Source organism: Gekko japonicus, unplaced genomic scaffold (genome assembly GCF_001447785.1).
Source record: "Gekko japonicus isolate JY-2015 unplaced genomic scaffold, Gekko_japonicus_V1.1 scaffold1676, whole genome shotgun sequence".
In the NCBI taxonomy this organism is placed as follows: domain Eukaryota; kingdom Metazoa; phylum Chordata; class Lepidosauria; order Squamata; family Gekkonidae; genus Gekko; species Gekko japonicus.
Genome location: NW_015172056.1, coordinates 52,166 through 76,672, shown reverse-complemented (window position 1 = coordinate 76,672; position 24,507 = coordinate 52,166). Strand labels below are relative to the sequence as shown.

The 24,507-nt window shown below is 47.2% G+C and overlaps 1 protein-coding gene across 2 annotated transcripts; it reads right to left on the bottom strand.

Annotated features, from left to right (window-relative positions):
• Window positions 1-4,897: 4,897 nt before the first annotated feature.
• On the bottom strand, window positions 4,898-23,871 carry LOC107118423 (cationic trypsin-like). 2 transcript variants are annotated; one of them, XM_015420752.1, is made up of 6 exons: window positions 23,660-23,871; window positions 19,612-19,879; window positions 15,945-16,119; window positions 11,072-11,322; window positions 8,339-8,475; window positions 4,898-5,483 (listed from the first exon to the last, which is right to left on the bottom strand). In XM_015420752.1, exons 2-6 carry the CDS (start codon window positions 19,652-19,654, stop codon window positions 5,322-5,324), a joined length of 768 nt encoding a protein of 255 aa, XP_015276238.1. In that variant the 5' UTR covers window positions 19,655-19,879; window positions 23,660-23,871; the 3' UTR covers window positions 4,898-5,321. The 2 variants fall into 2 exon arrangements, with proteins under 2 accessions (XP_015276238.1, XP_015276239.1); XM_015420753.1 differs by having other exon boundaries at window positions 19,612-19,874.
• Between the last annotated feature and the right edge of the window lie 636 nt (window positions 23,872-24,507).

Below are 24,507 nucleotides of genomic sequence, written 5' to 3'. Positions count from 1 at the left end.
CACGGCAGGGAAATGCAGCTACAACTGGAGCACCAGGAAAACACCACTTGGGGACCTGGTAGCAGAATACTCCGGTTTAAAGGGGGTTTGCCACGGTTGGCAACAGCTAGGGACGGGAGGCAGATGTTGTGCGTGTGATCGTGCGTATGTAGTCCATTTCTAACCGGCTCAAATGGCCCGTCCGAACGCACGCTTTGCGTGGCAACCCTGGACTTCCTTGGTGGTCTCCGTCCAAGTGCTAACCAGGGCTCACTTTGCTTAGCTTCTCAGAGCTGATGAGATCAGGCTAGGCCAGGCCAACCAGGTCAGGGCAAGGATCCCAGCAGGTCATATTCATTCAGGCTTAAGGAAGCAAGAATTGCCCTGTTGGCCCTGACCCGGATAGCCCAGGCAAGCCCAACCTCATCAGATCTCAAAAGCTAAGCGGGGCTGACCCTGGCAAGTACTTGGAAGGACGTCCGCCAAGGAATACCAGTGCCGCCATGGCACAGGGGCAGGTAATATCAAAGCCACCTCTCTGAAGTGTCCTAGCCCCACTAGGGGTCGCCAGAAGTCACCATGACTTCCAGGCTCACAAGCACACACACACACACAGTACTCACCAAATGAAAGAAAAAAACAAAAAACAAGAATTGCCCTGCAGGATCACCTCAGAAAAGCCTATCTGGTCCAGCGCTGTCTCCAAAAGCAGCCATCCAAATGCCCCTCTGAAAGCGTGAGGTCGCCTTAGCCAGAGTCAAGTCCATTGATCTATCAGGCTCAGTATCCCATCCTGTGGCTGGCAGAAGCTCAGGGTGAGCTCTTTTACATCCCTTACTATCTGACCCTTTTAAATGGAAATGCCGGGGTTGGCTTTGAATTGCCCTCCAGAAGCCTTTAAAACCAGTACTGGTTTGTTGTGTTGCTATCCCTTGAGACCTTTGAGGAGCATTTCACCCAAATATTGTATTTTTGACTTTCTTCAGCTGCTTATGTGTGTTCTGCGCTTTGACGAAACAAGCAAGGGAGCCCAAATGTATCATATCTTCCAACATTTCACTCACAAAACATTTTGTTCATAAAAATAAGGACTTGCTTGTAATATCTTGATTCTCTGCTGAAGAGTTACTGCCCAAATGAGTAAAAGGTAAAGGTAAAGGTTCCCTTGCTCGAAAGCCAGTCAAATCCGACTCTAGGGTTGCGGTGCTCATCTCCGTTTCAAAGCCGAAGAGTCAGCGCTGTCCGAAGATGTTTCTGTGGTCATGTGGCCGGCATGACTAAACACCAAGGCGCACGGAACGCTGTTACCTTCCCACCAAAGTGGTCCCTATTTATCTCCTTGCAATTTCTTGCTTTCGGACTGCTAGGTTGGCAGGAGCTGGAACTAGAGACGGGAGCTCACTCCATCATGCGGCACACTAGGGTCTCAAACTGCTGAACTACTGACCTTCCACAGCCTGCAGTTCAGCGTCTTAACCACTTGAGCCACCGCAGCTCTAAAGGAGTACAGGATGCTATATGTTGGGTTTCCAGCTCTGGGTTGGGAAATACCTGGAGATTGGTGTGTGTGTGTGTGTGTAGATTGGTGTGTGTGTGTGTGTGTGTGGAGCCTGGGGACAGTGGGGTTTGGGGAGGGGAAGGGAGGGGAGAGACCTCAGCAGAGTACGATGCCACACCTCCAAAGCAGCCATTTTCTCCAAGGGAAATGTTCTTGGTTGTCTGGAGATCCATTGTAATAGTGGGAAATCACCAGGGGCCACATGGAGGCTGGCAACGCTACTATAGGCTGTAGTCATTTATGTGAAGGGGTTTAAAGCCAAGAAGGTACTTGTTCGTTAGGTTAAAGATGGGGCTGAAAAACAAAATGGTTGCTGTGAACTTTTATCAATAGTTCAAAACAAGCCCCGTATGAAATGCCTGGTTCTGTATGGAGTAGAGAGCCTTGAGGTTCACGCACAGCCTTTTCTCACATGCAAGTGTGCTGAAGTAACGATGCTTCCCGCTTTCTGCATCCCACCTCTACAGACTCTAGGGAGAGAAAGCAATCCTGACGATAGCTCTATTAGTGCACATTCACCGAACGTTATCCTCAGCCACTAACAGATCGAAAAAATAAAGTCTGGTTCACCCGTGCAATACATTCTCATTTCCAGTAAATTCCTGTTTCTTTGGGGTTTCTCCCCCCCTGTTCAACATGTGTTTTGTTCCCTCTAGCAGTCAGTTCAATATCACACCGCTTTATTTCCAGCATAAACACCTGCAGCTGAAATCTACTGGGAGATATGCTGAAAATGCAGCTGTGTGATATCGAATCAACCACTAGAGGGAGAAAAATAGGTGCAGAGCAGACCCCCCCCCCACACACACACACAAGAAACAGGAATTTACCAGTAAGTAAAATGAGAATGCGGAAAAGCTCAAAATGAGGTGAAAGGGAGTTGGTGGAATGTACTGCATTGTTTCAGAGAGCAAGTGGGAGAGTCTAGCTTTCTCATTTTAAAAAAACCTTCCTGAAAGTTTTGTTAAAAGCTCGGAGGAGGAGGAGGAGATTGGATTTATACCCCGCCCTTCACTTGGAGTCTCAGAGTGGCTTACCATTTCCTTTCCCCTCCTCACAACAGACACCCTGTGAGGTAGGTGGGGCTGAGAGAGCTCTTTCAAGGACTGCTTTTGAGAAAACAGCTCTGAGAGAATTTGTGGCTGATCTAAGGTCACACCAGCAGCTGCATGTGAAGGTAGGGTTGCCAAGTAGTACTTCACCTCTGGAGCGGGGGACTCCCGGGTGACGTGCACGCCGGGGGTGGGGTTCCCCCCGGGGACCGATTCCGCCGCGGTGGAAATCGGGCCTCCAAAGCGGGGGTTTACCCGCCACCCGCCCCCACTTGGCAGCCCTATGTGAAGGAGTGGGGGGAATCAAACCCAGTTCTTCCAGATTAGAGTCTGCACTCCTAACCACTACACCAAACTGGCTGTCAACGGGAAGAAAGGTTCTACCTTTTGTTCAATATTACATTTCCCCCCAAGTTTGTGGCTCAGAACCACAAATGGCATTGTCCTAATAAAAAGGCAAGGTTCTTCCACAATCGCACAACAGCTGAGAGTTAGGAGTGCTAGGTCGTCGGCTGCCTATTTTCCTAACATTACATTCTGGTTTCTGTGAGGTTTGTGTGCATATCATGTGGACAAGACAACCAGTCTAATTGGGGATAACTGAAAAGTGATGCTCGTAGTTCTGTGAATGGAGCTAACAAGTGGGATTCAGATCAAGATCTCAGCATGAGGGAATGAGGGAGTCAAGCTTTCCTCCCCATGCCTTCCTCTTGCCCTGAAATGGCCCCACGGAACTACTATGGGGCACACTGGGGAAGTATACAGCTATTGATGCAGGAGTGATTGGTGATGGAAGAATCGGGGACAGTGGTAGCGCAGGGGTCCCCAATATTCTTGAGCCTGTGAGCACCTTTGGAATTCTGACACAGGTTGATGGGCACAACCACCAAATGGCCACTGCAGGAGGTGGAGCCAACCACAAAATGGCTGCCGCAGGAGGCAGGGCCACAAACAGAGAGGAAGTCCAGACGCACGGGGGAAAGAGGGATGAGAGAGAATGAAACACACACAGTGGTGGCTGCTGCCACTGAAACAATGTTATTTTAATCTGTATAGCTTATTGGATCTTCAGTGGTCAATCAGAAGCACTGCTGGGTACAAGCCCCACCCACTTTCTAGAAACACTTGGTGGACACCAAGAAAGGTGTTGGGGTAAGCACCGTGATGACCACATGCACCATTCTGGGGATGCCTGGGCTAGGCAGACATAAAAATAGGTGCAGATCTGCACTCACTACATTGGTGTCCCTGATAAATCTTCACTTGAGGACAGAGTTATGGGGAAAATTGAAGCCAAAGACGTTGTGTGGGGAACTGATTGGCTGGCCATCTGTGATGTCACAAAGCACCTTCCCCCCTCTTCCTGCAGCATTATTTACAAAAATAATAATAATTTTTAAAATCAGGGGTTCTATGGTTATTTAAATGGCTAATCATAAAGACTCTTCAAACAAACTGTATAGGGGGATGGCGTGAGAAGAAAAGAGCCAGATCAGTTGCTGTAGAGGCATGAACCTACACCCTTTGATAAGAAAACTGAACATGGGGCAAAACACCTCTGCTGGCTCCTCTTTTTATGTATATTTGTACACACCTAAAACAAAACAGAGAAAACCAGAGTTTCATTAAGCCCTTTTGGAACTATCTTTCATAGGTCGTTTCTTCTCATTCACTGTTAATCTCCTCGCTTCATCCACTTTCACTCACAATGGTGCATGCTATTAATTAATTAATCAAATTGCATTATTCAAATTAATCAAATTGATTAATCAAAATGCATTCACCAAAGCGTTGCCTGTTCCTACATCTACAAAACCTTAGCATTTGAAGAACCAGGACTGGGATCAACCCAAAGCAATAGGCATTGCAGGCCACTGTCTAGCAGAATTCAAGTGCCATCATATTGATCAGGAGAGTTTTTGAGGGTGAACATAAATAGAACCAATGGGAAAACAGGAAGTGTGTGTTGTGGGGAGGTGGGTCCCTCTCAGCTTCCTATGATTTCCCTGGTCCTCAGCCCTTTTCTCTTGTTCCATCACGATAACAATGCAGAGCATTTGTATAGTGCTTTCAACTGTTCAAAGTGCTTCACAAAATCACCTCACTGTGCTGGTCTTCAAAGCAAACATTGAAAGAAACTGAAATCACGTGGGGAAAGCACAGCATATCTTCCCTATCTCTGAGAAAATGGAGTCCAGAACAGGGTGGTAACTGCTTAACACCCCTGCACTACAGTTTCACTGATTATAGCCGGTTTTTGCATTTGAATGGGGTAAGAAAGGGCTTCAATTGGTTCTAGAAATGGGGAACATGATTACCCCTTCCCCTGACCCTTGGGACAATAGGGTCTAGGCCGGGTGAGGATGGGGGTAACCCATTCCCCAGCAATTTTCCCAATTACAGCCCTTTCCTCTTACTGTATTTTTGATGCAGACTATTTCTACCTTTCTCTCTCCACCGCCCCATATAACAAAATGCAAAGAAGGTGGAAGCAGCAAAATGAACTTTCACTTAAAGCAGCAACGTAACTTGAACCAGCACTAGGCAATGTGTGGTGAGATTTTGACAAATACGGGACATTGGTCACAATGGCAGAACATGGACTTGAGACGTTTAGGAAGATGACCCCACACTCAAATTTTGTAAGATCAAGGAGAACACCCATGCAAAGGGCTGGTCTCGTGGTGGTGCTGAGGTCCCTTCTCCCCAGAGTCCGGCTTTGTAGGTTTGGGTCAGCATTTGCTCTGCTTGCTTATTGTGTCTTTGATCCATGGCACCACACAGCAGACTTTGCTATAGACTCCTGGATTCCCTTTCTGTGCGCATACATAGGTCCCCCAAGAAACCACGCCTTCAAGCTTCCCGTCACAGACCAGTGGGCCCCCAGAGTCACCCTGCAGGGAGAAATCATAGAAATGATCAGTGGGGACACCTCTACTAATCTGATGCACTCTACTTCATAGGGCCGTAAGTCCAACTAGATTGCCTACTCTGTTCTGTATAATGTACTACCACGAAGAAGGAGGAGGAGGAGGAGACTGGATTTATATCCCACCCTTCACTACCCAAAGGAGTCTCAGGGCAGTTTACAATCCCTTTCCCTTCCCCTCCCCATCACAGACACCCTGTGAGCAATGCTCCCTCTAAGCTCTGGAGTCCTGTGAGCAAAAATTCCACTTTGTGAGCTACTGGCATTAAAGTGGTGAGCAAGTAATTTGGCTACTGCATAAATTAGTTTGCTCTGGGGCCCTCCTTCCTGAGCTAAGACAAAAACGTGTGAGCCAGAGGCTAAAAAACTCTGAGGTAGCTCACACTAACTCGGCTTAGAGGGAACACTGCTTGTGAGATAGGTGGGGCTGAGAGAGCTCTTTCAAGAACTGTCCTTGAGACAACAGCTCTGAAAGAACTTATGAGTGACCCAAGACCACACCAGCAGCTGCATCTAGAGGAGTGGGGAATCAAACCTGGTTTTCCCAGATTAGAGTCCTAACCACTACACCAAACCACTACCCTACACTACACCTCTTAGGTTTAATACCATGCTTTAGGGTGTGTTCGGATAACATCTAACAAGGGGAATCTGAACATCCATGCTTCTCTGACTCCCTTATTAATGGTGATGTTGCTGTAGCATATCAATCAATTGAATGCTGGTATTTGCTGTTCATAGGGTTTCCAACCTCCAGGTGGTGACTGGAGATCTCCTGGGATTACAATGGATTTCCAGGCAGCAGAGATCGGTTCACCTGGAGAAAGTGGCTGCTTTGGAAGGTGGGCTCTATGGCGTTACATACTCTTGAAGTCCCTCCCCTCCCCAAGTTCTGGTCTCCTCAGGCTCCACCCCCAAAACCACCAGGCATTTCCCAACTTGAAGCTAGCAACCCTTGCTCCTCACCACTGACTCAAAAGAGGGGGCAAAAGAAGAAAAGCAGACTCCTGCCACCTCTTCCCCCTGCCCCAATCCGGGGCCTGGCCTGTTGGTTTCCATGGCAGTAGTGGCTCCCGCCCACCTCACAGGGCCACCTCTTGCCTGGTATCACCCTGGATTTTTGCCCCAGAATCACCAAGAACAAGAGGAAAGTGGCACAACCTCCACCTTTCTCGAGCAACCTGCAGTCAAGGGCTTTGTTTAACAAGAGGATGAGGACATTAGGAGGAAAAGGGAGGGCAGATGCAGCACTTAGCAGTATCTGAGCCATTGACAGGGGTCATTTCCTAGAAAAAGAGGTGCAGGAGCTCATTAGCATAACTCATTAGCATAACTTATTTGCATATGCCACACCCCCTGATAGCACCGGAAGTGTGTCAGAAGGCAACACCCACCGCTCAGGGTCCACTGGACTGTTTTGGATAGCTATTGGAGGGTGGAGGTGGAACATGCAGATCTGTCCTCGCAGAGGAGGGAGAGCTTGTACCTGAATAAAACTTGGTCTTAAAGCTGCCACTGGACTGTTTTAGACCGAGGGGGGGGGGAGCTCTGCAACTTACCTGGCTGCTTCTTGCTCTGACTGAGGGCTGCTGGGAGCAGGGGGGGGGGCTTGTTGCATGTGCCCGCCCCCTGGGCTCTTTACTGCCGGAGCTCCGCTCCTGTGCGCTCCTGCAGGAAATGACCCCTGGCCATTGATATGCTACAGCTGAACACACATTATCAAGAGGCTCACAGTGCTGTGAGCTTGCGTTGAGCTCAGTGTTTCTACTTAATCTCGAAGCACCGCTGGAGTGTTCAGAGTGTTTCACTGGTATTGCCTCTGCGGTGGAAAGTACCATGAAGTCGCAGCCAACTTATGGTGACCCCATAGAGTTTTCAAGGCAAGTGATGTTTCTAGTTGGTTTTCCATTGCCTGCCTCTGCGTAGCAACCCTGGACTTCCTTGGTGGTCTCCCATCCAAGTACTAACCAGGGCTGACCCTGCTTAGCTTCTGAGATGTGATAAGACTGGGCTAGCCTGGGCCATCCAGGTCAGGGCAACTTTTGTTAAGTAGATTCAGGTGGGTAGCCATGTTGGTCTGAAGCAACAGAACGAAGTTTGAGTCCAGTGGCACCTTTAAGACCAACAAAGTTTAATTCTGAGTATAAGCTTTTGTGTGCATGCACACACGAAAGCTTATACCCAGCCCTGACCTGGATAGCCCAGGCAAGCCCGATCTCATCAGATCTCGGAAGCTAAGCTGTGTTGACCCTGGCAAGTATTTGGATGGGAGACCTCCAAGGAATACCAGGGTCGGGAGGCAGAGGCAGGCTATCAAGGCACTTCTCTGAATATCCTCCATGCTGCAATTGGGTGTCACCAGAGGTCACCATGACTTCTAGGCATGGGTGCACACCAACATACAAACCCCCCCCAAAAATGCAAAAATAAAAAGAAAGCTTATACCCAGAATAAATCTTTGTTGTTCTTAAAAGTACCTCTGGACTCAAACTTTGCTCTTTTGTAAAGTAGGTTAGTGTTATTACCACAGATGGGGCCAAGGCTGCAGGCAGAAGCTTTCCTAAGGCTTCCCAAACCCCCAGGGCTTCCTTGTTCACAGTGCTGCCTCTTAGCTATGGCATGACACAAACCCAAGTTTATGGGGCCATCATTTATTCAGGGATCCTGTCTCTATGTACATCATGCAAGAAATATAACAGCTGAACAAAAGAAAAAGGGTGATCTTGAAAAACTACACCACCAGACCGTAACCCTGTCCCAGCTAGTGGAGGAACCCCTCAGAAAGAGGATGAGTCCACCTGACTTCTGACCCCTTCTCACCTGACAGGAGTCTATGCCTCCCTCTGGGACTCCAGCGCACATCATGAAGGGCGTGATGGCACCACGATATGCTCTATTGCATGTCTGTTGGGCAACAGTTTTGACATCTGCACACTGTAGGAGTTCTGGAAGCTTTGCTAGAAGAGAATAGATATAGACCAAGAGGTCAATGGTGAATGAAAAGAAGAGATTGGATTTATACCCCTCCCTTCGCTACCCAAAGAAGTCTCAGAGCGGCTTACAATCTCCTTTCCCTTCCCCACCCTGTGAGGTAGGTGGGGCTGAGAGAGCTCTTTCGAGGACTGCTCATGAGGGAACAGCTCTGAGAGAATTTATGACTGACACAAGGTCATACCAGCAGCTGCGTGCGGATGAGTGGGGAATCAAACCCGGTTCTCCCAGATTAGAGTCTGCACACTTAACCACTAGACCAAACTGGCTCAAGATGGCCAGGGCTAAGTTGCTACCTAGTGCAAGTCAGGGGGATGATTCATTTCAATTAGCGCTACTGGCTGCTGTCGATAATGCTGCTTTTTAAAAACAAGAATGTTCTTTTCTGCAACTACTTGGCTAGAGATAGTCTGCTGCTTCTCCACAAAGCCATAGAGCAGTGGTTGTTGCTAGGGCCATGGCTGCCTCAACAAGCCATAAGAAAAACTCCACTTGTTGGATTCTCGCACATTTAAAGCACAGAATACTTGCTAAAACAAAGAGTGACAATTAGGGCTACAACAGGCCTGGAGAAAAATGTCCTCTCTCTTCCATCAAGGTTTAGCATGTGGAAATGAGCACCTGGAGCTTTTTGCAGTATGGAGGTAAATAATATGACCAGGTAAATAATGTAATTAAGTGCTGTCCTGGGGTTGACAAAGCAAGAGATGAACAGAGGAGGTTAGTCATTGCTTTCCTCTGTGTAGGAACTCCTTGTCTTCCTTGGTGGTCTCCCATCCAAGTACTGACCATGGCTGATCCCGCTTAACTTCCAAGCTCTGATGAGCTCAAGTTAATGAAAATGCTACAACTCCACTGAACCTCCATTAAAGGTACAGGACCTTTTTCTCCAGCCCTGCTGGCAATCTTGTGACAATCCCATTTTCATAGCGGAGTCGCTCAGTAGTAGAGCCTCAGCCTATGCAGACATCCCAGATGAAATCCCTGCTCTCTCCAGATGAAAATAATCATCTGGAGACCTGCTGCAACTCACAGTAGCCAGTGATGAACTAGATGGACCAATGGCCTAACTCAGTATAAGGACACGTAACTCTTGCAATTAAAGACTGCAGTACTGAACCAGATGGATCAATTATCTGAATCCCCCCCCAGCTCTGCTTTTAACGTGAAGACAGACATTACCATTTTAAAGCATACAAACAAACATAAGAATCCAGCATCCTGTTTCACACAGAGGTCAGCCAGTTGCCCTGGAGTACAAACCAACAGGGCACAGAGGCCTTCCCTGGATATTAGAACTCTTTAGCTCGGAGAAACATTGGCTGAGGGGTGACATGATCAAGGTTTACAAAATTATGCCTGGGATAGAGAAGGCAGAGAAAGAAATACTTTCCCCCCTTTCTCACAATACAAGAACTCATGGGCACTCAATTAAATTGATGAGCAGTTGGGTCAGAACAGATAAAAGGAAGGACTTCTTCACCCAAAGAGTGATTAACACATGGAATTCACTGCCACAGGAAGTGGTGGCAGCTACAAGCATAGACAGCTTCAAGAGGGAATTGGATAAACATATGGAGCAGAGGCCCATCAGTGGCTATTAGCCACAAGGTATAGATGGAACACTTTGTCTGGGGCAGTGATGCTCTGTATTCTTGGTGCTTGGGAGGCCACAGTAGGAGGGCTTCTGGAGTTCTGGCCCCGCTGGTGGACCTCCTGATGGCATCTGGTTTTGGCCACTGTGTGACACAGGGTGGTGGACTGGATGGGCCAGTGGCCTGATCCAACATGGCTTTCCTTATGTTCTTATACTCTTCTCTTGGCTCTTAGCACTGGTATCCAGAAGTTTCCTGACTCTGGACATAGAGTCATCATGGCCTCTGATTAGGGTTGCCAGCCATGGTGGGGGCAGGTACTCATGTTTTGTCATTACACTGATGCCACGACATCACTTCCGGTGTGACCCATAAATTATGTCATCTCTCTGGGGCGATGCTCTAGTATTCACCCCAAACTCTATGGTTTAGCCACAGAGTTTTGGGCAGTCGCTCGAGTATTGCCAAATGCAATGACATTACTTCCACATTGCGCTGGAAACGATGCCATCGTGTTGGTCCAATACCGATGCCCCTTCCTTTGTCTGGCATTTACCCTGCAGCTGAGTAGCAGCAGGCCAAGTCAGTGAGGGGCTGGAAGTCTGCTGCTGAAGCAGGAGACCTGCTACTCTCCACCTTTGATGGACCTCCCCTCCATGAACCCCTTGAACTGCCTTTTACTGGGCCAGTTTGGAAGCACCCTGCTGCATTCCATCCAAATGTATATATTTCTTCTCTCCTAGGTAGGGTTACCAGGGCCCTGAGATTGTTCCTGTCCTTTTAACAGTTGTGCAGAATGGAAAGTTCACCCCAGGGTAGTATTGCCTCTTGTAGTGTTGAAAAGACTGGAAAATGCACCGGGAAGAATTGTCTATCCGTGTAGGATGGAACCTTTGTGGGGTTTGGACCTGGAAATTCCACCCTCATAGTGTCCACATATCTAGGCAAGTGGAGATAGTCACAGTACCTTGAGGAGATCTTGTGGTACCCCAGCCCGACACTGTGCATTGCGTGTTATCTGGAGGGCACCTGGAAGGCATGGAAATGGTCTGCACAGCATCATTGAGCTTGGCGCAGGGACGAAGCCGCATAAGCATGAAATCCTTGTTGTTGGTCTGTCTCGTGTAATTGGGATGTGGTTTAACTTCGGCGATACCTAAGCACTGCTCTGTCTTTTCTATCTTCTTCAAGTTCTGCTTTCCTAGGCACACTTTCATGCTATATGATGAAAAAAGGAACAGTGAGAAAACAGCTTAAGATCTAAACTCAAAGGGGCTGAACCAAGGAAGCCGGGCAGCTCTGTGAGGGCTAAGGATAGGGTTATCCAGAGGGGGCCTGGATTTCTCATGGAATTACGTAGATCACTTTTCTGGGAGGAAGTGGCAGCTTTGGAGGCTGGAGGCTGGACTCTATGGTATACCTAGGGGAAACAGAAGTCCTAGAATGGCATCACATTCCTAGGGTTGCCAAGTCCCATCTTCATCCCCAGCAGGGGACTTTGGGGGGTGTTCCTGGAGGGGGCGGGGTATCCCCGACGTGATGATGTCACGTTGGGGACGTCCCCCCGCCCGCCTGATCTTCCAGCGGCTCCGGCTTCCTGCACTTAAAGGGGCCCCTTTAAGTGCATGGAGCCGGCGTTTCCTGCTCGCCCAATCTTCACGGAGATCAGGCACGTACCCGGGGGGAAACGCCAGCTCCCTGCTCTTAAAGGGGCCCCTTTAAATGCAGAGAGCTGCCATTTCTCCCCCCTCCCCCCCCGCGTGCCCGATCTCCACAGAGAGGGGAGAGGGGTGGCTGCAGGTGTTGGGGCTTGGGGGCAGGGCTTCCCCCGGCGGCCAGCTGGCTGGCAGCAGGTAGAAGCCCCCAAAAAGCAGGGGTCCCCTGCCAAACTGGGGGGGTTGGCAACCCTACACATTCCTGCTGAGCTCACCCCACTCCACAAACTGCACCCTCTCCAGGCACTGCCCGCCAAATAGGGTTGCCAGGTCGACTTACATGGCCAGCTGGGGTCTCCTGACGTCCTTATGGGAGACCGGAAATGATGTTGGGCATTTTCGGGCATATTTCCAGTTTCGGGCCTACTTTTGGTCAGGGTTACACTCTGATTTCGGGGCAAAATTCTATGGTAAATTAGGCTTCAATTTACTCTATGGTAAATTTGCCTAAAAACCAGAGCATCACCCTCCCCCCCAAACTGGAAGTAGGCCCGAAACCAGAAGTAGGCCCAAAAAGGTCACTTGGGGGCAGGATTTCTCCTCTCTGGCCAGCTGGCCAGTGGCAGGCAATTCCCACCGGAGGGCTGCCAACCCTACCCCCAAATCTCCTGAGATGGAATTGGCAATCCTAGCTACGGATGAAGACAGAGACATGCCTTAAAGAATGAGCACAGCCACAGGCCTGTTTTCCAGCTGAGGATGAGCTTTATTGCCCAAGCCACCTGAGCAGTTGCTTGGGACAGCATACTGAGGAGGGCTCTGACATGTCACTGGGGCTTACACCCATCATCATCTCCTCAGTCTGTGTCACTGCCAGCCAGGTCAAAGCCATGCCCTGGTAGTAGAGGTAGCAAGAGGAGGCAACTGGCAGTGCAGTGGCTTGGGGAAGCCACAAAATACCTTGAGCTGTGGCCCTCTCTGTTCTGCCCTTCAACAGACAGAAAAACAAGGATCCGGCTCAGATTGAACAAACCAGCGGAACCAGTATCGGAGACTGTGCAATAGCCGGTGCAATCTGTTTTAAATTCTTTGTTTTAATGTTTTAATTAATTCTTTACTATTGTGTTTTTTGTGATGCCAAATGGCCTAGTTATTTGTTGTGATCTGCCCTGAGCCCATTTGCAGGGAGGGCGGAATATAAATTTGAAAAATAAATAAATAAAGGGGGAACTTTCTTTTCTTGCAGCCTGAAGTTGGAACATGCTTACTCTTTTTGAAATAGCATGGCTCGTAAGTAGGGTTGCCTGGTCTCCCCTGGCCACCATTGGGGGATGGGGGGGGTTGGGTTGCCAGATCCAGGTTGGGAAACTCCTGGAGATTTGGTGGGTGGAGCCTGGGGAGGTCAGGGACCTCAGTGGGGTACAATGCCCATAGAGTCTACCCTCCGAGGCATCCATTTTCTCCAGGGGAACTGATCTCTGTAGTCTAGAGATGAGCTGTAATTCCAGGGGATCCCCTGGTCCCACCTGGAGGCTAGCAACCCTAAGTCCCTTTGTGCAAATTTATTTCATTTAGTTATGATTGTCCAATTAATGGGGTAATTAGAGTAATTGGTTGTGTATACTTTCAACTGGTTAAAAAGTGCCTCTGATTAATCAGGATGCAGATTAAACAATTACATTCATAACTCATTAATAACTGTGTGTTAATTTTCTTTGAACACAGATACTTAATTAGGACTGTGGGCCGTAAAGGCTGTCTTGGAAGATGCATTCCCACCCATGTGAGAGAGAAGACTGAATGCTCCTTCAGCGGCGATGCCCATTGTGACACATAAGTGCACTATCCTGAACTAGAACTCTAATTTTTCGTCACATGTCCAATTAATTGACAGCGCTTTTTCAGATGGCATGACAGCTCGAAAATGTACAGGTTGGGCTTTTCGATAAAAACATGCTCAAAAGCCATTTAATGCTAAGTTTTTTTTAAAAAAATTGAAAACATCAACACTTGTAATTTAAAAACATCACCAAGACAATAAAAATCATTTAAAAAAGAATCAAAGACCAAAACCCAGGGGAGTACATCTGGATGCAAACAGATCTGCAGTTGCTGATGGAAGGAAGCCAGGGAAGGCATCTGGCAAAGTTCTCTAGGAAGGGCGCTGCCACAAAGTCTGAGGAAGCCTCCACACCCCAGCCATTCGGAAAATATTGAGCAGGGCATCACCTGAAGATCTGAGTGACGGGGGAGGAATGGAAAATGCTCTCGTGCGGAAATGAACCAGCCTGGAAATGACTGACAATGGACTGGCATTTAAGGTCACCAGGAAAAGTGGGCGGGTGGCCGGGGAGGCTTCCCCGGGGCAGGTTCTTTCTTCCTTGCTCCTTTGACAGGCAGTGTCAGGACAGTCAACTTTTCCCAGGCAACTTTCCCCCTCCCAGTCTGCCCCTGACTAACAGGATGCTAGGAGATAGATCAAGATGGGTAGCCATGTTAGTCCATCTGTAGAAGCAGGAAAGAGCAAGAGTCCAGCAGCCCTTAAAGACTTACAAAATTTGTGACAGTGCTTAATTGTTTTGAAATAGCATTCCTTGTAAGTAGAGTGGGGGTTGCCAGATCCAGGTTGGGAAACTCCTGGAGATTTGGGAATGGAGCCTGGGGGGGAGGTGGAGATTCCTAGAGCATTGTGGACAGGCGGTGACACTTTCCCTTCCCACAGCTCATCCCTGAAACAGCTCCCAAGGAGCCAAGTGCTGGCCTGGGAAATCTAGGCAGAGATCAGTAGGTTTCGCACTGCTCTTCAGAAGTGAGCAGTGACTTATGAAAGCTAGGGTTGCCAGGTTTCGGTTGGAAAATACCTGGAGGCTTTGGGGGTGGATCCGGGAGAGGAGGGGCCTCAGCATGGTACAGTGTCACAGAGTCCACCCTTCAAAGCAGCCATTTTCTCCAAGGGAGCTGATCTCTGTCAGCTAGAGATCAGTTGTAAAACCGGGAGATCCCCAGGCCCCACCTGGAGGCTGGCAACCCTACCTACTACAAATTTTATTAATCTTTAAGGTGCTACATGACTCTTTTCTACTGCTTCAAGATGCTAGGAGTTAAAGCACACAGGATGGGGGGGGGGGAAGGGAGGCAGAGAGTGCCCCTACCCTCCTCCCTGTCTGAGGTTTCAAGGGCACCACTTGGAGGAAGAGGGTTTTCTTTTTATTTATTGAAAACCATTTTTATGCTGCCTTTTCATCCAGAGTACACAAGGCAGCTGTTGAATACGAGACTCAACACAGCTTGTGAACAGTGAATCAGCTTTTATTAACAAATTCAGAAGAAGAGTGCCCCTACCCTCCTCCCTGTCTGAGGTTTCAAGGGCACCACTTGGAGGAAGAGGGTTTTCTTTTTATTTATTGAAAACCATTTTTATGCTGCCTTTTCATCCAGAGTACACAAGGCAGCTGTTGAATACGAGACTCAACACAGCTTGTGAACAGTGAATCAGCTTTTATTAACGAATTCAGAAGAAATCAAGAACGAGACAAAAACATAGAGCAGGAGGCTCTCTTTTAAACAGTCCGGGCTTAGGTAGCCATGCCCACAAGTCATATAATAACCAATCACTATTTACAGATAAGGTCCAATCAGAGTGCTTCCCTCCAGAACACTGCGCAGCTCTGATTGGTGGACTTACAATCCTGCCCAGAACTCAAGCTCACTACAGAACTTAATACATAACAGCAGTGAACATTTAAAAATAAAATATTTGAGCAATTAGAACACAAGCAAAATGATAAAATAATTCTATTAATAGCACGTGGGCAAACAACACTAGAAGGAGGGCCAGTAATTGTTATCGGGGGTATGCCAGAGGAAAAAAAAAATCTTCACGGTTACCTCCGTGCCACCAACAGAGGGAGACAGACAAATCTCTTTGGGGAGAGAATTCCAAAATTATGGTGCCACAGCTGAGAAGGCCCTTTTTCAGGGAGCTACCTGTCTGGTTTCAAGAAATCAAAGCAGGGCCCCTGAGAATGACCAGCACAAACAGGTAAGTTGCATCATAAGGGGGCATAGCTTAGGGTGCCAGACTCTCATGGCACTTATCTCTTATTGCCTTGGCTGCTACGATGGTCAGGCAAGGCTATTCTGTTCACCTCCCCTCAGTTGTGCCTTATGGAGGCCTTCACTTACCCCGGTCTCACTTTGCAGTGGGCAGCAGTGAGGACCCAGCAGGGATTCACTAAGCTCCCTCCACAATAAATGTTCCAGTTGCCTCTGCGTCCAAACACAAGGGCCGCCTGGTAGGGGCGGTTGTGTTCTCCACAAGGGTACCCACCGATGATTCGGTTACCTGGCTGGGCAAACACTGCAAGACAACAACAAAGTTAACATCATAGCAGCACTACACCTTATTTATTTATTTATTGCATTTATACCCCGCCCTCCCCGCAATGCAGGCTCAGGGCGGCTCACCTTGGGGCTCTCCCTACCGCTGAGGACCCGTCTCTGTTGAAAACATTCTAAGGTAGGGGTGGACAGAGGCAAGATGTTGCTTAGGATCAACAGTGCAAAGCGGACCTCAGGGTCTAATTTCAATTTTATACAACCTACTAAATGCCAAAGAGTGGAACCAAATCACTAGAGTGCAAGGGAAATGGGAGAGGGATTGTATAAGTATTTCTGAGTCTACTCACTGGGAAGCAATTTGGAACTCGGCAGCATTCAACACCAACAATGTCTTGGTACGACTTCAAACTTCTAAAATTTATTCTAGGTGGTATTTGACACCGGATCGTTTATACAAATGTAAATTTAAAACAACTCCATTTTGTTGGAAGGGATGCAATTTAAAGGGAGACTTTAAACATTGTTGGTGGTCTTGCAGAAAAGTAAACAAATTTGGGAACAAAATTTTAAGTGAAATCTACAAAATTACATCTATTAATCTTAGTCATTCATTTGAATCGCTGATGTTAAACTACTGGCCTACCATGAATTTAACTAAGCAACAAAGTGAAGTGCTAATATTAATGCTTTTTGCTGCTAAATCTCTTCTGGCTCAAAAATGGAATACACGCAGGGTTCCAGATGTTTCTCAATGGTATGTAAAATTGTGGGACGTAATAACGGCAGATAAAATTTCTATTCAATTGAAAGTAGCCCAGGGTATGACGAAAAATAACAACTTTATTGAAAAATGGTTCACGTTTTTTGCCTATGTAACTTTGCATAGACATCTGAATTATATATTGCCACAGAATTATGACAAAATAATGGTATATTAATTTCTTATAATTGTTGTGTATTCAAATAATGTAAGTTCTAGCCTTGTTGTTTGTTGACTTGTTATAGGTTTTGATTGTTATATTCAAATAAGGAAAATAAAAAATATTTTGGGGGGAAAAAAACAGTGCAAAGCGATGCCCTCGCAGTACCAAGCATACAGCGACTACTACCACCCATTGTCATGGTCGTACCTAACCCATCATGACATAATTTTTTAATTTGATGCTTCTGTGTTGGAGTATATACAAGTTCTCTCCCTGATGTCATGAAAGAGTTAACTGTTTGTTTATATATCAGCCTTGTTGCACATAGTTCCCACCAAGGAACTTAAGGAAGAGGATGTGCTATTCCAAATTAGATGTGTTGCAAAATGATTATTGGTTAGTCAATGTGTTGGTGAAATGGAGTTTAGGCGCTTCTTTTCCTGCCTTTGTTCTAAGACCAGAGAACGAGTATCCATCTTGAAGTAACTAGAAACCAGCTAAGATGTAGGTTAGACAGAATGTTTTTCTTGCTTTTATATCCAAATGTTTCCTTTCCCTCTTTTATAGTAAAGATTTTATAAAAGCTAAACACACAAGCCTGCGCCTTCTTGTTACTCTGCTTCAGAATCTCAGCATTCTGGGAGTCCCAGGGCTAGCCTTCAGCAGACAAATTAGGCAGAGATAGGTTTGGCAGGTACCTGCCCCAAAGTGACATTATTCCCCCTCCCCGCCCACAACACTCTAGGAATTGACCAAATCTCTATGGTATTTCCCATTGAACTGGGGGGATTCCTAGAGCATTGTGGACAGCTAATGACACTTTTCCTTTCCAGGGCTCACCCCCGAACAGCTCCCAAGGAGCCAGGTGCAGGCCTGGCAACCCTAGGCGGAGATCAATGAGTTTCCCAAGTTGGATACCAGAATAATTCTAGCTCCGTTTTCAGTCCTAACCTACACATCCAAGGTCCTCCTTGATTCTCAAAGCCATCTCTCAGTGGTGGTAGGCAGGTAGTAGAGGTACCTCCTCCCAAGGAAGGACACCTCCCATGTTTTTTGGGGGGCACACTGCTAATTTAAGCAGTAACCTTCTACCAGGGATTAGTGACCTTTTCTACTTAAAGAGCTAAACTGTGTCAAATTTCAGTGCAAGAGATCAGTACAAGAGCCAGTACAAGAAAGCCCACTTGCACAACTGAAACACATCCATACCTTCACTGTGAAGGGATCCTGTATATGAACCCTTGCTTGGGACATGTAAAGCATGGATTCTAGCAGGTGACTACAGATGAGACAGTCTTCTCCTTAGCTATGGCATGGCTTTGGGATCTCCCCCCAAGGCAATTTGTGTCACCCCATCCCTGCTGGCACCCCTCCACATGCTAAAAAAAGTCCTTTTTATAAGAGGCTTTGATGGCTTGAGCTGCGGTGGCTCAAGTGGTTAAGACACTGAACTGCAGGCTGTGGAAGGTCGGTAGTTCAGCAGTTCGAGACCCGGGTGCCGCATGACGGAGTGAGCTCCCGTCTCTAGTTCCAGCTCCTGCCAACCTAGCAGTTCGAAAGCAAGAAATTGCAAGTAGATAAATAGGTACCACTTCGGTGGGAAGGTAACAGCGTTCCGTGCACCTTGGTGTTTAGTCATGCTGGCCACATGACCACGGAAACGTCTTCGGACAGCGCTGGCTCTTCGGCTTTGAAACGGAGATGAGCACCGCAACCCTAGAGTCGGACTTGACTGACTTTTGAGCAAGGGAACCTTTACCTTTACCTTTGATGGCTATGCTACGACTAGTGGTTAGGTTGGTTTCCTGTCTTTTAATTAGGTTTTTAAAAATTGTATTAACTTATTTCTAACCTGTCCTTCCAACCATAGAACAGACCCCTAGGATAGGACACATTCAAAATCATAAACATTACTATTTCAGATAAATGGGTGGACCCAGGCGGGGTTTCTGTTGATGAAAAAAGAGGATGGGGGGCACCACGAAAAGGCAATGCTATGGAATCATTGGACCTGCACGTACAAAAGCTATGTGGGATGGGGTTGTTAAGTAATAGGAGGAAATGGGTGGGATGTGATGAAAAGGAGGATCGGGGTCACCACAAAAAAGGCAATGCTATGGAATCATTGGACCTGCATGTACAAAAACTATGTGAGATTAGTGTTGTTAAGTAATAGGAGGAAATGGGGAAGACTTGGTAAAAAGAGCTGGCTGGATCTAACCCAAAATATCATAATGCCAGTGTGATAAGAACAAAAGCATTAAAACCAACATTGCATTCAATTCATTATCCATGCTAAGCAGTCAACCAGCTCATCAGCCGTTAGATGCTGTCCCTTATCAGAGATGCTAGTTTTTAATTATGACAGGTTTTTTTGTAAGTGTTGTTAAGAAGCCAAGATCAAGGCGCTGCTTTGCTGGCTGAATGTTGTGATTTGTTTCTTTGCAACTTGGTGTAACCCTGTCCGAGGATCCTTTCTTCAGAGGGAATGGCAGGGCAGGACTTTAGTGTGTTAAGTAAATAAGGAGGGAAAGCGTCAAACAGCTGACTGTTGACAGAACTTTGGAATGAAACAGTTCTTGCCTTACCTGCCGAGCTCACCAGAAGAAGCCCAAAGGCGAACAGCTTCATCGTCGCACTGATGGATCAACGAGAGCCCAAGTCTTGCCGTGGAATTGGCTGCAGGGCAGAAGATTTGCCGGGCACCGTTCTAGGATATCCGCAGTAGTCAGCGACTGATACCAGTTCAGTCTCCGTCCTCATGCACACGCCCCACTGATGATGCTGAATATTGCCACTGGAATTTATTTATGTAAACAATTCTTTCGTCGGCGTACGCTGCGGTTAATTCCTATGCTGAAGGAAGAGGAATTATTAACCACTGAAGCAAGCACTTCCTGTTTAGGTAAGGAGAAGGTTTGGAGAAATGAGTGGGTGGGGACCTGGGGAGAGGGGTTAAGATATGATAAAGAAGTGAGGAGTAGGGAAGTAGTTAAGCCGCTAAAGTCAATCCAAATTAGACCATGCAGATCCTCGTTCAGCTTCCTGCTCATTTATGATGCGCACTGGAGAACAGTTCCTGGGTTCAGTCCCTGGCATCTCCAGTTAGAAGGATCAGGGAATGGGTGATGTGAAAGACCTCAACTTGAGACCCTGGAAAGATGCAGCCCATCAGTCCAGGCAATACTGAGCTTGATAGATCAATGGTCTCAGTCGATATACAGCCACATCACCTGTGTTCTTGTTAAGGAGAGGGGCAGTAGCTCAGTGGTAGGGCATCTGCTTGGCATGCAGAAGGTTCCAGGTTCAATCCCTGGTGTCATCAATTAAAAGATGTGAAAGACCTTCACTGTAGCCCCCGGAGAGACACCTTCAGTCAGAATACACAAGACCCCTACCTGAGACCTTGAAGAGCATCTGTCAGTCAGAGTGGGCAACATCTTGATAGACTGTGTGTTCATGGAGGTCCCTTGGGCCAATATCAACCTAGCGGGGCCTGGGGGGGCCAGCAGGGCCATCTGTCCTGGGCCTCACATTCCCGGGGGTGGTGGTGGTTCAAATTTATACTTTTGATGTTAAATAACATGTTAAATAAAAATGGGAACATTTATTACAAAGACTTAAAATATTATTTTTCTTATTGTATTAAATGTAAACATTTAAAATATAATACTACTAATTTTGTATCACCGTTTTCGCACATCTTCATTTTTTAATTTATTGGGGAGGCCCCCTCAAAAATGGGAGTGGCCCAGGCCTCTCTTGACCTCTGTGAGGGCCTGCTCACAGGGCTGTTGTGAGAATAAAATTTGGGATGGGGAGGTTTTGGACGTTGTGGAGGAAAGGTGAGACTAAAACGTAGTCTTATGATGACAGCTCTAATACTTGTTGATGACACGGATGTCCCGATTTTCCTCTGTCACAGAGCTCAAGGAGGTATATGTGGGGTCCCCAACAATCCCCCAGCTAGCCAGCATCCAGACTCAGATCTGCTTAGCATCCCCAAAAGTTGCCGTGTCATATGCTTTTAGACTGCAATAGCAAAGCACTCCCTCCATCCCATGCCATTTCGCTGCCCTAAATGTCCCTACATTCTCTGTCCTAAATTTAAAAAGTCATTAGTGTATAATAGTTAGCTCCTAAATACTGGGGGAAATATGAAAATAGTCCAACCCCACACTTTATAAGAATACCAGAGGTAGGGCTGCCAAGTCCCCCCGGGGGGCGGGGAAACCCCCACCCCAGAGGCCCGTTCCCCGGCGGCGCCAGATCGGGCCCCAGGGGGAACTCCGCCCCGACCTGCACGTTACCCGGAAGTGACGCAGGCACGCCGGGCACACTGGGGGGCGGGGCCATGGCCATATAAGGGAAAACTCTATGGTTTTCCCTTGTATGGCCGTGGCCCCGCCCACAGCGTGCCTGGTGTCCTCCCGTCACTTCCGGGATCACAGGAGATCATCCTTGACAGATCAGGACAAAGTCCATCTAGTCCAACATCCTGTTTCCAACACTGGCCAGCCAAAGGTAACTTTGGAAGGCATGTTGTTGGTTCCTGGATCACAGATATACTGCCTCTGAACAGATATACTGCCTCTGAACAAGGAAGTTCCACCTGGCTTTCCTGTTTCCATCAGCTCTTGCATCTCTGCCTGAATGGTCCCTTTCCCCACCCAAAGCAAACTATCCAACTCTCTCACAAACTCTGGGGGCTTACTTACATTCCTTTGCTTTGCCATCCTTCAGCAACAGAAGGGGAAAACAGCTCTTTCTCATATACCCCAAACTAGATGCTAGAGAGGTCACAAAAAGACGGAAACACATCCACACATCTGTAGGCTGAGAAGCGGACTGACTCAGAAGGTGTTTCTACAGTGAGTACTTAAAACAATTCTGATTCAGGAGGAAGGGCCGGGTACTGCTAAATATTGTGACATAAGAGTAAATATACAGTTCTCTGGCAGCCCGGGAAACAATAAGGATCCTTTTAGCTCTTTCGTCCCTGGAACATGAACCCATGTGTGTATGAATCTGCTTCCTCCTGAGTCAGACACCTGGTCTGTCAAGGTCAGTATCGACTACTCTGGCTGGCAGCTGCTTTTCAAGTAGTTGCAGGATTATGTGTATTTCCCTCCCCCCCCCCACCCCCGGGTCAGGGTTCTACATTTTATATTTTAAATTTTTTTTACTTCATTTATATCCCACCTTCCCCCCCCCCAATGGGGACTCCAAATGGCCTGCATCTTTCTCCTCTCCTCCATTTTATCTTCACGACAACTCTGTGAGGTAAGCTAGGCTGAGAGTGTGTGACTGGCCCTAGGTCACCCAGAGAGCTTGTATCGCAGAGCGAGGGTTGAAACGAGGGTCTCTCTGATCCTAGCCACTACAGCATCGTATATGCGGGTGTATTTGAAAGGGGAAAGGTATTCCAGTCACAGCATCTCCACACTAAGAAATGCTTCATCTGTTGAATTTCTGCCTGTTTCAGAAGCGCCAGCAGGGGCATGAAAATGATGGCAGTAACCAAAGGCTGGGAAACTGCAGTGTGCAGGGAGCCAATTCTAGACAATAAAGAGGGATTTGTTTATTACATGCTACCATCTAACAATATTGAAATTATTGAGGGGGTGGAAGAAGATGAAATGTTGGTCTTCCATTTCTATATTTTGGAATGCAATATTTTCTGTTCAGTGACGTTTAAGTTATAAATGAGCCTTCCTATTTACAGGTTGTTTCTGTGAATGCTAAGATTTCGGTAGCAAGGCCCAATTGCTCCGAAATTCTGAAAATTCGGATATTCCTGTAGAATGTTTACATTTTTGAAATTCAAGTTTCTTCTATAGTACAGAGATCCTTGAACATTTCATTGTACTTTACTGTGACAAAATCTGAATAGAACAGGTAAGAGGAAATCCTCAGATATCAAGGATTAATGTAGATTTCAAAATCTAAATTTTTATAATCCCCCAAGAGATAAATTTATACAAAGCTTTGCTAGTACTTCAGCATGAAACTATTCTAAATCTTGGACACACATGGCTGCAGTCCTAAAGACACCTTCCTGATAGAAAGCCACATTGAATAACACTGGCCTTACTTCTGAGTAGACTTCCCTGTATCCCATTCCTTCACCTATTTGCAAGATTGCCAAGAAGGGGAATGATGGCAGCACAGTTCTGAGAGTCTTTCAGTGCCATCCTAAACAGAGTGACATCCTGCTAAGTCCATTGAAGTCAATGGGCTTAGTAGGGTGTAACTCTGCATAGGATTGCGCTGTCAGTCACCCACTGGTCCTAGGAAGCCAGAAGTCAGTTGATTTCTTTTTAGATGATGTTTGAATTGAATCTAGGAAGGGGGAGAATGATCATTCTAGCTGCCCCCCTAGTTCATGATATCCCCTACCCCCCGTAATCCAACTACCTACTCTCCAGGGATATTTTACAACAGTTTGTCAATGAACTTACTATCTTCCCTCGTCATTTCCCAAGAACAGCCCTGTTATGAACCAAGAACGCCCTGTAGTCTCCCCCAGGTATAGAACAAGAATGATGATGACAATGAACACCAACAATAATAGCTCAACTCTTACCCCAAACCAGACATAACACCAAGAGTGAACCAGGTTCACCTTTCACTCACCTGCAGTCCCTGATGGAGAAGCCCAAGATGGAAGGTGCCTGGATGTTGTTGTCTTAAGCACAGCTGAGTAACTGGTACAGTTGTTACCATTTAAATGCCAGGAGAGTAGGATGGCCTTGACCCATTCCCTTGATGCCTCACAGCTTGGAGCCGTGACTCAAAGCAGTGGCTCTATCTTCTGATCTCTGCTCCAACAAGGAACCCACGTTAAGGTGTTTAACCTCCAGGTGGATCCGCCCCTCCGCCTCTTCACCTTTATTCCTCTCACAGTCTTGCCAGTGGGCATTTCCACGCAGGTTTGCCCCAGGGCATCATGAGGCCTTGAAGGCATGCCTAAGAGAAGGGAAACTCTGTTGTAAGAAGCTAGGCATTCTGGGGGGTGGGGGGTGGGGATGGCGCTGAGGGAACCACCCGCAAATCAGCACCCATAAAAGGGAAACCTGAAATGTGAGCTCTTCAGCTGCTAAGGAGGATCCAAATCCCTCATGTCTCTGTCAGATAGATAATCCACCCTGGCTGGAAGTCTTTATACACACATCCATGTTTCATTTCATCTCAAAATGTAACTGTGCAGTAGACAACAGTTGCTGATTTTTGAACCCTTATAGATGTCCCCTTCCTGAAGAAGAAGAAGAGATTGGATTTATACCCTGCCCTTTACTACCCAAAGGAGTCTCAGAGCAACTTACAATCTCATTTTCCTTCCCCTTCCCACAACAGACTCGCTGTGAGGTAGGTGGGGCTGAGAGACCTCTTTCAAGAACTGCTCCTGAAAGAACTGCTCCTGAAAGAACTTGTAACTGACCCAAGGTCACACCAGCAGCTGCATGTGGAGGAGTGGGGAATCA